This window comes from Cebus imitator, unplaced genomic scaffold (assembly GCF_001604975.1).
Source record: "Cebus imitator isolate Cc_AM_T3 unplaced genomic scaffold, Cebus_imitator-1.0 Scaffold715, whole genome shotgun sequence".
NCBI lineage: Eukaryota > Metazoa > Chordata > Mammalia > Primates > Cebidae > Cebus > Cebus imitator.
Window position 1 is genome coordinate 443,769 of NW_016108030.1, and position 12,685 is coordinate 456,453.

The 12,685-nt window shown below is 37.1% G+C and overlaps 1 protein-coding gene across 4 annotated transcripts in view; it reads left to right on the forward strand.

Annotated features, from left to right (window-relative positions):
• The window catches only part of MAP2K5 (mitogen-activated protein kinase kinase 5), a 258,213-nt gene that overhangs the window by 112,638 nt on the left and 132,890 nt on the right, over positions 1–12,685 (forward strand). For all 4 annotated transcript variants that reach the window (XM_017518933.2, XM_017518936.2, XM_017518941.2 and 1 more), the window contains exon 13: positions 1,373–1,421. In XM_017518933.2, coding sequence (XP_017374422.1) covers positions 1,373–1,421 — 49 coding nt within the window. The remainder of the gene's footprint in view (positions 1–1,372; positions 1,422–12,685) is intronic.

Genomic DNA, 12,685 nt, shown 5'->3' on the forward strand with positions numbered 1-12,685 from the left:
CCGCCTCCTGGGTTCAGGCAATTCTCCTGCCTCAGCCTCCTGAGTAGCTGGGATTACAGGCACGCGCCACCATGCCCAGCTGATTTTTTGTACTTTTAGTAGAGACGGGGTTTCACCATGTTGACCAGGATGGTCTCAATCTCTTGACCTCGTGATCCACCTGCCTCGGCCTCCCAAAATACTGGGATTACAGGCTTGAGCCACCGCGCCCAGCCTTTTCATTTGTTAAATTCGTTACTCAAGAGGCAGCACGTTACTAAGCCTTTCTGACTACCAATAGGAAAAGCAAGTTTCTATTCTACCCACTGCCTTATTTCATTATTTAACTTTTAAAAAATGTCTCTTCAGGCCAAGCATGGTGACTCCCACCTGTGGTTCCAGAGATTTGGGAGGCCGAGGCAGACGGATCCCTTACGGCTAGGAGTTCAAAACCAGCCTGGATAACAAAACAAAATCATATCCCTTCAAAAAATATTTTAAAATTAGCAGGGTATGGTGGTGTGCACTTGTAGTCCCACCTACTCAGGAGGCTGAGGCGGGAGGATTGTTTGATCCCAGGAGTTTGAGGTTACAGCGTGCTATGATTGCACCACTGCACTCCAGCCTGGGCAACAGAGTGAGATCCTGTCTCAGAAAAAATGTCTCTCCTTGGTCATAGTGTCATGACTTCAAAAAATGTTTTACACACAGAAATACAGAAAATTAAGAAAGCCATTGTCCCTTTTTCCTGTTTCTCTCCTTGCCCGGCTTAGCATCATTATGAATTTAGCATATATACTTCCAGATCATTTTATATACACATGTACTTATTTCTTTCTTTTGGAGTACCTTATCTTCAGAATAATATAAGCTCATTAAAGGAAGAAACCTGTGGCTTTAACGTTTGGTATTCCCTCAGAGCCTCACACAGAAATGAGAGATGTTCAGTGAATGCTTATTGGTTGACAGAGTTTTAAAGGAGGAGTTAGGCTGTATGTGGTGGTTCACACCTGTTACCCCAGCACTTTGGGAGGCCAAGGCAGGAGGATCACTTAAGCCCAGGAGTTCAAGACCAGCTTAGGCAACATTAGTGAGATCCCTGTTTCTACCAAAAAGAAAAAAAAAAGAAAGAAATTATTCAGGCATGGTGGTACACACCTGTGGTCCCAGCTACTCAGGCAGCTGAGGTGGGAAAATTGCTTGAGCCCAGGAGGTCGAGGCTACAGTGAGCGGTGATTGTATCCCACAGCACTTCAGCCTAGGTGTCAGGGCAAGACCCTGTCTCAAAAAAAAAAAAAAAAAGAAAAGAAAAAAGTCGATATATTTAAATATGGAAAGGTTCTTATAAAAACCATAATTGGTAATTGTACTGTTTTCTTTTTCCTAAATTTAGGTGGTTAAAGGCCTTACTTATTTGTGGAGTTTAAAGATTTTGCATAGAGGTATGTGCTGGGCTTATAAGCTTGGACTTAATTTGGGGTGGGGGTGGGTTTCTCAAGATTCCTTGATTTTTAAAGTGAGTAAGTGTTCTGACATTTAAACCAGCTGATATTTCTGGTGGTCAAAAGATAGCTGCTTTATAAATTTTATTTTTCTTGTTTTCTCCATCAACTGCTCTCATTTAGATTATAAACTTGGTAGCATGTTTTTGTGAATCACCTTTGTCAAATTTGTAGAAAGATATTTCATAGTATTTGAAGACGACAAGATCTTGTTTGTCTTACTTAGCCCTTGTTAATGTAAAACCTTCGCTTTCTGTACAATTACATCCTTCCTTCTATTAACATTTCAGATATCATCACACACTGTTCCTTAAGAGATTGCTTCACATACCTGGAAAGTAAAACTTTGTTTTTAATTTTTTTTTTTTAAAGACAGGGTCTTGCTATGTTGACCAAGTTGGTCTTAAATCCGTAGCCTCAAGCAATCCCCCTACCTTGGTCTCCCAATGTGCTAGGATTCAGGTGTGAGCCACCACACCTGGCCAAAAGTAAAACTTATTAAGATGTTGGTGAAAGCATCAGGAATAGTCCCCTTGTCTAGTAACAGAACATATGAGAGAATAATCAGATAACTGTTGAATATTGCAAAAGGAATCTCCTTTTTTTTTTTTAACGTTCCCAAAATATCTGAATTCATTTGGAGCAAATTATTAAGTGAGAAAGAGACTATAATAAAGCAACTTCAAGGCTTAATGTTACTAACAGTGCTGTTTAATTTTACACATCTGCTCATCTTAGCTTTATGTACATTTGGGGAATGCAACAGCATACACATTAGATGTGATTAAAGGAAAGTTTTTTTAAAAAAAGGGGTATAAACTGAGATGGGGAAAACAACTGATGTTTTCAACTGTGATGTCATATCTGCCACTAGGGGTGGTTTTCTTTTGTGGTGGTTTTAATATCCTAGTGGTTCTGCATTTCTTCTTAAATCCTCCTCCATCTTTTAATGAGGGTATCTAGATTTTGACAGATAAAATATTCAGGTTTTTGCAGGTATTTATACTGAGTAAATGGAATCATCAACTAGATTTCTTTTTAAAGCCAGTCCACTCCATTTCTAGAGTATAGTGGGTGCAAAATGTAGATGCAGGGGCAGTGAGTTATGTCAGTGTTACTTTCACTCGGTGTAAATAAGTATGTAAACACATTTGGTGGATGAAAGAAAAATGGAACATTTTTGACTACCGAGGTTAAGAGATAACAGTATTTAACATGATACAACCACTATTGTTTCTATTCCCTATAGAAACACCCAGCAACCTGTAAAGTAGTGATAACCATTTTAATAAAAACCCAATGGTCAGTTCTCATCATGTATTGATTTCTTAAAAATGGACATGTGCTATCCGTTTGACAAGAGAACTAAAGGAAAAACATTCATTTTCTGTATCAAAGCTTTCTTTAAAAGGACAGTGCCATGGAAATTTGAGTTTTGTTAGAAAGTGAGTGTTAGCATCATCCTGTACTCTGGGCATACAGGTTAATTCTGGCTTATAATGAAATCCCTCTCTAGCTATAACTTTCTGTAAGGAATCTTAGTACCATGAAGAACTATAGTAGATAAGGAAATATGTTTTAGTTGTTCTGCCATTATCTTGATTTTTCTTCTTTTAAATTAGAAATGATGCTGATAAGTTGATGTGCCTTTAGTATCCCTATATCTAAATTATTTGATTTTAATTTGTACTCTGGTTTTGGGAAAACTGCCTAGATTTTTCATTTGAAATGGGATCTTTATAGACGTGTTTGAAATGGATTTGCCTGGATCTAAAAATAATGTCTAGGGTCGGATTCTCTGTATAACCACTTTATGATCACTGTGGCCAAGTTTGGTGGACCAGAGCCTCTCAGAAGCCAGTAGGTCCTTCTTTTCATCCCTGGTTGTAACTTGGGCTAAGAAAGGACTCTTTCATCAGTGACAGACAAAGGCTGCAGTGGTTTGGCTGATGGAGAGCATAGAGGTTTCAAAAGGGCATCCTGGGCCTGTGCTTACTTTTTCACTTGGTGCTGGCCAGCCCAATTCCTGCAGAGAGTAACGCACTATACAATGCCACCTGTTGTGAGAAGAATAGATCTGTTGGGGACAGAGTAAGAGCAGTGGTACAGGGCCAGCGTGTCCTTTCAAGGAATTTCGGTGAATGAGTGTGCACCTACATCTGTCTAAATGGAAAGAGTAATGAATTGAAGTGCAGATGAACAGTTATATTCCAGTAGTTATGGACACTTAACTATAGAAATAAATATGCTGTGGTAATACACCTCATTAGATATATTCCTATTTAGCTTTTGCGTTTCCCAGCTATTCATGGAAACTTTTACCTTCTGGACTTAAAAGCATGTGTTTTTATTAAAGACTCAAAGAAGCCAGGTGTCTCTGAAGATTTTTGTAAAGCATCGTAATGAGAAATTTACCCTAGATTGAGTAGTTGTTAACTTAATGTTTTAGCTGTTTTGTCCATATTTAATAACTTGGATTCCGTAAAAATAAGATTAAAGATGCCTTTTTATTTACAAAAGCTATTTAATTTTCTTCTTGATTAAAAAATTGTAGCTTTTTAGATCAGTTCAATCAGGCAATTAAAGATCAGAGCTTTTAAGTTCAGCTAAGGCAATTAAATAGATAATACTTGTTTATGCACTTTTGGTATGTAAGCTCACTGCTGTACCTTCTTAAAAGCATATGTACTCACTTTTGCCTTCTCTAAATGAATGATGTTGGGAATTCTAGCTGAACGTGTGTCACATTGTCAAATCAAAGACAGGGGTCCTTCTGCAGGGTTGGCAGAGCCTGGTTTAGGCACTGTGAGAGGACAGTGAAAAGAAGATGGTGAAAGAGAAATACTAACGAGTGATCTGTACCTCTTCCCCCTTTGTCTTGGTCTAAGTACCTGTGTTACCCTCTGATCATCATATTCTAATGCTGTTCTTAAAAAATCAGAGGAAAAAAAAGGAAATTGCTTTGTACTTATGAGCACCGATTTCAAAAGATTAAGCAATGGACATGTGTTCAGTTTCTAATGAGAAAAGAGAACAAACTATTTCTCACATTTAAATGGCTTCCTTGGAGTACAGTGGTCCTGGATTTTATCCATAGAAAGTGTATCTATAAATAGTATATTACAGAATTGACTAAACATCGTTAATGGCTTCCAAACAAACTCTTGAAAACCTGGAGTCTATCCCATACTGCATATCCAGTGAGGAGAATGAAATCTGGGCAATAAGCAATGGCAAACCACCCATCCCACGAGGCGTGTTAGCCTGGTAAAAGTTAGTTTATTTGATAGTATATTATGTTAATTGAAAATTGTTTTGGGAATTCAAGCATAGCAGTTGCTATTCATAATGTGTCATCAAATGTTATATTGAATCAGGTATCACCATTTCTTTGCTCTTTTTAAGATTTGATTGAGATATATGTGCGGGGACTTTATAAACAAATGAATGCCAAGAATGTGGCCTGTTTTCATTGTAACTATGAATTAATCACCTTATCCAGTTAATAAGAATACATCTCTCCAAAACCAAGCCAGGGAGAGAGTTTATTATGCTTTATATTACTAAGTCAAAAATTATGAAAATCTTTTCTCTAAAATAAACCAAATGTGTGATAATTCCACTTGAGGACATAATTATTAAAAATGTTGAAATACCCACCAAATTAACTACTGTGGAAAGTTGTGTTTATTAAAAGGCATATGGGAGAGCCCTATAAGCATAGCACGTACTGACTATGGGTAAAAACAAAGAAAATGAACAGTGAGAACATCTGTTAGGCCAGATCCGACATTACAGGAAACATTGCAGCTTAACTTCAAAACATACCTCGCCACTAATGAGGTGAGAGCCCTGCATATTAACAAACCTGCAGCTCCGGTCATAGCCATCATTATCCACATCAAACATAAATACAAGATTAACACCTATGCCATTTCTTTGGAAGACGTGAGAATGCCCTGGTAGTAACTGCTCTCTCTTTCCCTGAGGATAAAAAATAGAAATGGAAGGATAATGAGAATAGAACTTAGATTAAGAAAATAAAATTGACAGTCATTCTGGGGCAATCTTACACAGATGCAGAAGTTTAAAGAAGAAAAAAACCTATGTAGTTGGTGTGCCAAGAGGTGTTTTTTTTTTTTTTTTTTTAAATATATGAACCTGGTTAGTTTCATTTACTTTCTCCAATAGGAGAGCTTTTGAAAAATACATTTTTGCAGAAATTCTATAGATAAATGCTGCCCACGTAGGTTTGTGTTTAAAGAAACTAAGCCTTGTTGTTTCAGTATACATGCTACAAATTCTATTTTCTGCCCTTGGCTTTACTCTTCTCTAAATCTGGCCTCACACAGACTTTCCAATTAGTGCTACCTTAGATGCCAAAGCCAGTGTTAGTTTGATCATTCAGCAACTATTTATTTTATACCTACTCTGTTCTAGGCACTGTTCACAAGCACTTGAAGCATATCAATATGTGAAAGAAAAGATTTCTATGAGCATAAAACTTGTATTTTAGCAGTAGCAGAGTGGGCTGGGAAATGTTCCTTAAACAATAAACATAATAAGTAAAATACAGAGCGTGTTTATTGCTATTAATAGAAAAGGAAAAGTAGATTGAGCTTAGGGGAGACAAAGGGTAGTTTGTGTATTAATCAAGGAGACCTCAGAGGGAAGATGAGTTTGAAAGGAGCACATGAAAGTGGAGAGGAACTGGTCAGTAGGTATATGGGAAACAGTTAGAGGCTGCAGGATGTGCCTGGCGTGCTACTGGAATGGTGGAGGCCAGTGTGTCTGTGTCCGAGTGTGGGGACAAGGGTAGAATCAGCTGTTAGGAAATTGTTTTGGTAATTCAGATAAGTTTCAGGGACTCCGTTCAGGGAGATGGTTATAAAGATGGGGAGAAGTGATGATTCTGGATATATTTTAAATGTAGAGTTGATAGAATTTCCTGATGGATTGCTGTGACTTTTAAGAGAAAGAGAGGAGTGAAGGTTGCTTAAATTGTTAACAATTTAGTATGCTAAAAATACTTCTTGCTACTTTCTCTGACAAGAGATAATAACAAAAAACCTAATATCAAGTGCTGACAAGAATACAGAGCAATTAGAACTCTCATACATTGCTGGTAGAAATATATAAAATGGTACAGCTGCTTTGAAAAATAGTTTGGCAATTTCCTACAACATGATTCAGCAGCCCCCCTTCCTAGATATTTACCCAAGAGAAATGAAAACATATGTCCACACAAAAACTTTGGGCAACTCTTTATAGTGGCTTTGTTCGTAATAGCTCCAAACTGGAAACACCCCAAATGTCTTTCAGCTGGTAAATGTAAAAACAGACTGTAATCCATCCACACAATGGCATATTACTCAGCAATAAAACAAGCTACTGATACATGCAACAACATGGGTGAATATCAGACACTTCATGCTAAGTGAAGGAAGTTGACTCAAAGGGTTACCAGCTGTGTGATTCCACTTATGTGACATTTTGGAAAAAGCAAAATACAGTTGGAACATCAACATGTTGACAAACAGTGGCGGAGGAGTTTAAAGGCATGAAGGAACGTTTCAGTATGTCGGAAATGTTCTGTATCTTGATTTTGGTGGTAGTTGCATGATTATATGTGTTTTTTAGAAAACAAAGACCTATACACCTGAAAAGGGTGAGTGAACTTTACTGTGTATAAATTATGCCAAAGTAAACCAAAATTTAAAATTAAAAAGTAAACTAGACTTGAGCAAGAGAGAGAAGAGAGAGAAGCTCCTCTTATATCTTAGCAGTGCAGTAGACACTGTAGAAAGAAGTTTCCCCTGCCAAAAGGACAAACCATTCTTTCAGAGGGTCTTGGCGATTCTGTCATTATTTCTGTATCTTCTTCATGGCTCCTGAGAAATCCTACCTAGGTTTGATCTAGTAACTCAGTAGCTTAAAAAACAGCCAGCCAACCCCCAATTCCCGACCCTAAGAAATAAAAACAACGCTCGTGATTTAAAGAACATCTGCAATGGCAGAAAGAGAGAGACAGCGTCAGGGAGGTAGGATAGTGGGGAGAGAAACAGAAATTTAGAAATTACTGTTATCAGCACAACAATTTTAAGCATCTGAAAACTGGACAGTTCTTTCCTTAGTTAAGCTAATTTTTTCCCCAAAAGTATTACCAAGAACTGCATCTGTGCAGAGCTGACCTGACCTGTCAGAAAACTTTAGAAGCACAGTTTCTAAGAATGAATAGGCTTTATTTGACATTCCCAATTCAGTCCTACTGACTACGTCACTGGGTGACCCTAGAAAGGCAGGTCACTCCTGCTCTTTGCCCCTGTTTCCTTATCTATACTATGAAAGTTTGGCTGGATGATCACTCAGATTTCTTCAAGAACTAGGGTTCTGGGTTCTGTGATCTCGTGACTGAAGGAAGTGTGACATGTTGCTAATGTGTGGAACAAAACAAATCAGAGAGACATAAAAGAAAGAGAAAAGGGAGAATCACCAAGAGTAGGTTGCGTAATGAAAACAATAATAGTGACTGTTTATTAAGCATTACTCTGTACAGGTACTGTTCTAGGTGCTTAATGTATATAAATTATTTAAGGTATTCTTCAAAGTGAGAAATTCTAGGAAATATGAAATGTTTTAGAACTAAAGATAAGAGATTAAAGTATAAAACAAATAATTGAGAATTAAAGCCATTAGCCTTAGCTAAGAAAATGTTGCTTTCTAAACCAGAGTGATATAATCAAATCAAAAGGCAAACTGTTTTTAAAGTATAAGGGATACTAAAAATGAGGTATTATAATTAATAAGGAATTATTACTGTTATTTGAGACAGAGTCTCACTCTGTCACCCAGGCCTGAGTGCAGTGGCACAATCTTGGCTCACTGCAACCTCTGCCGCCTGGGTTCAAGTGATTCTCCTGCCTCAGCTTCCCAAGTAGCTGGGATTATATGTTCCAGCAACCACACCTGGCTATTTTTTGTATTTTTAGTAGAGATGGGGTTTCACCATTTTGGCCAGGCTGGTCTTGAACTTCTGACCTTGTGATCTACCCACCTTGGCCTCCCAAAGTGCTGGGATTACAGATGTGAGCTACCGTGCCCAGCCCAATTAATAAGGAATTATAATAAGGATGGGTAAAGTCACAACTTGGATGGAAAGTGAGAGTACCTTTTAAAAAAAAATTTTTTTTTAATTGCAAAATAACTGTAGATCCACAGGAAGTTGCAAAAAAAATGCACAAGACAGTCCCATGTAAGGGCATCCTTTTTAAGGAAGGAATTTTGAAGAAAATTGGAAGGTGAGGGGCAACAATTCAAAAGAGTATAGGCAGGTAAATGTTATATATTTGCTATTATCCTTTAAGTGAAATCAGTATAAATTTAAAATTATAAGAATATTTGTATTATATTCCAAAATTATTTTATTAAATAAGAAAAGAGAAATGATTTGGTAGAGGTAAGACCTTTGAATTCCTTAGGAAAGAAATTTCAATGTCAAGGTGTAGTTAAAATAATACTATTTGTCGGTGTGTGTAAAAGTTGGAATTTGTGGAAAAAATAAATTAGGGAATGGATTATTTTCTGGATAAAGTGATTCTCAAAAGAATCATTGGAAAAGCATTGCTATCAATAGAAAACTAACGTGATTAATTTTAATTATTTATTAAAAGATGTAATTTGCATAACTTTATAACAATCTTTTTTGCAGAGATCTACATAGTTTGTGCTTAACTATACATTTTAGTGAATTTTGACATAATCCTATGACATATTTTTGCTTTGTGGAAGATGAGTTTCTTAAAAGAACTGGTTAGTGTTTGAGTGACCCAAGTCAATTTAAAAGGAGCCATTCCCAGTAGGTTTTATGTTGCCGTGTGTAATGATGAGAGAGCTAGTGTGTGTGCACTTCCTTCCCTGAGCTCCAAGGCTGTTGAATCAGATGGGTCTGGAAGGAGGCATTTATGTTACGCAAGTGCTACTGTTGAGATCACAGTTACATGTTGTCTCCTGTTAAAAATCATTTCCATATTGTCCTTTAAATATAATAAATATTAATTACATCCAGTGCTGTAGTAGATTATAACTTGTGAATGTTTATGTTTTTGAAAAGAAAAAAAAGCCCATTAACAGGGTAAACAAACTATGACTCTAGGTTGTTGGTTTTTCTCCAGCTCTGACACTATCCACACAAATGAACATCTCGAGAAATTGGGCCTCTTTCCCCACATTGGTAATTCATTCTGTTTACCTCGAGTAATACAGGGTATTTCTGTATTTGTAGTACATTGTGATTTTCAAAAGACGAGAAACCCTACATGTCTTAAAAGTATTCTTTTGAAAGAATATGTGCATAGAATATATAAAGAACTCTCAAAACTCAACAGTAGAAAAACTAGCAATCCAATTAGAAAATGGGCAAAGACATGAAGAGACATTCCACTGAAGAGTATACACAGATGGCAAATAAGCACGTGAAAAAGATGTTCAATATCATTAGCTTTTAGGGAAATGCAAATTAAAACCACCATGAGATATTACTACATACGTATCAAAATGGCCAAAATAAAGAATAGTAACAACAGCAAATGCTGATAAGGATGCAGAGAAATAAGATCACTAATACATTGTTGGTAGGAATGTAAAATGATACAGCCTCACTGTTGACATTAAAAAAAAAAAAAAAGAGATGCTAGATATGCCACTACCATATGACCCAGCAATTGCGTTGCTGGGCATTTATCCCAGAGAAATAAAGACTTGTGTTCACACAAAAACCTGTACACAAGTGTTTATAGCAGCTCTATTCCTCATAGCCAAAAACTGGAAACAACTCAGATGTCCGTTAACGGGTGAATGGTTGAACAAGCTGTGGGCATTCATACCATGGGTTACTGTTCAGCAATAGAAAGGAGTGAACTCTTGATGTACACAACCTGGATGAATCTCCAGATCATTATGCTGAGTGAAAAAGCCAGTCACAGAGATTACATAGTGTATGATTCCGTTTATATAATACTCTTGAGATGACAAAATTACAGAAATGGAGAGCACGTTAGTGGTTACCAGGGGCTAATGAGACGATGGGAGACAGAGGGAATGTCTGCAAGGGGGTGAGATGAGGAATCCTTGTGGTGATGGATATGTTTTCTGTCTTGACCATCAGTGTCAATACCCTGATTGTGATACTATACATAGTTTTATAAGATGTTACCATTAGGGGAAATTGGGTGGAGGGTACACAGGATGTCTCTGTATTATTTCTTACCACTGTAAATATAAACTTTGAGATAACTATGTAAATCTATAGTTGTCTCAAAATTAAAAGCTTAATGTAAACAACAAAAAAAGAATATATCATCTTTCTATAGTTGCCTATATTCAGAGGGTCAGCTTAATCAGAGAGGGTTGTCTTGGACTTAGTTTTTCTGTCTCCCATGCTTCTGTGGTAGGATTTGATCATAGGCTGAGTCATCCATTTTAGGCCGTTTTAGGAAATCAGTAAGAGGGAAATTACCATCTTCCATTCTGAAAATGAGTATCAGTGGAAGCCTTAGAGGAGAGAGAAGGAAAGGTGTCATGTGTCATTCAAGGAACAAATGCAAATGGAAGAGGGTACTTATTTCCCCAGTCCTCACCTCTAAAAGCCTCCCGCCTTGCAGGGGATTGGGATTTGAAGCAGATTGTGTGATCGTTGTGTGTTTTGGCTCACCGGTCTTTATAGTATCCATTATGGTAAGTTTCTGTCCAACCACCCAGCAAGATACCCCCAGTGTATGGATGAATGTTTGATTCACCAAGCCTGACAGATAGTTCTGATCATTGCTTTGTCTCTGACACAAACCTGAAGTTTATGAGCTCATCAGAGGGAGAGAGCACCTGTATGATGAATGATAGGGTCATTTTTGTTGGTAGAGGATGGAAGCCACTGTGAATTTATGGCACTGATTGTATGCCAGTGGATATTTGTTGGATGAATACATTGAATTATCATTTTCTGAGGACAGTGTTTTTCTCCTGGAACTTTTTGTAATGTGGCTTAATTGGAAGTCATCTTTTGTTCACCTTTCTTGTATTAAAGTGAGAGATTTATCCTCAGGACATTTTGCCCAGCAGAATGGACAGACAGCGTTAGCAACTGGAAGAGCTCCCCAAGTCTCTTCCTTTCCCCAAAGGCGTGGTTGAAGGTGATCAGCACCATAGAAATCAAATCTACTCTTTTGCTGGTGGAGGATTAAGTTCTCTCTGGATTGGGTACAATCATGATGATAACAATATTAATAATTTTACTAATATTATCATTTATTGAGTATGTTATATGTGGTACTGTGTTAGCTGTCTTGTATAATTTTATTTAATTGTTATGATAACCTGGTAAGGAGTTATCTTTGTATGCCCATTCTTAGATGAAGAAGTCAAAGAACTTGCTTAGTTATAAGAAAAGTCACAGGAAAAAGAGTGGTTGGTGGCTTAATGGAAAAGCCCTAGTTTTAGGGTCAGACCCAGGTTTAAGTTCTCGTTCTTCCTCTTAATTCATCTTAGCTATGTGACCTTGGGTGAGTTTCTTAACTTCTTTGAGGTCATAGCATTGTGCCTGGCATATAACAGCTATTATTATGTCAAATAATTATTTCTCAAGAAAAGAAGCAAGAGGTTAAGTGAGAGGGAGTAGTTAGAACCTTCCTCAGACTTTCCTATTATGTCTCCTTCTCTTAGAAAACTAGCCTATGAGTATAAAGAACTTAAAACAGCTGGGCTGTTTTCTTTGTGAACTTCCCAAGATCACTCAACTATTGACTGCCAACGCTGGATAATTCATCCTATTAGTTCCAGCAAGATTTAGCTCATAAATATAATGCAGTTTCTTAAGGCTTAAGAACTTTACTAGTCGAAGCCTCTAGTTTTGTGTCCTTCGGCAAGTAATTTCATTAATTTGAACTTCAATTTCTTCCTCTGTAAAATGGGGATAATAATGGTACCTATCTCAAGGGTTATAATAAGAATTAAATGAGGTAATGCATATGATAATAATGCATTTAGCCCTGTTCTTAGTATGTGTTAAGTGCCAACTAAGTGTTATCTACGATAATTTTTGTTATTTATTTATTTATTTTTTTACTTTGGGCTCTGGGGTACATGTGCACATCCTACATCCTGCAGGATTGTTGCATAGGTACATACATGCCATGGTGGTTTGCTGTCTCCAT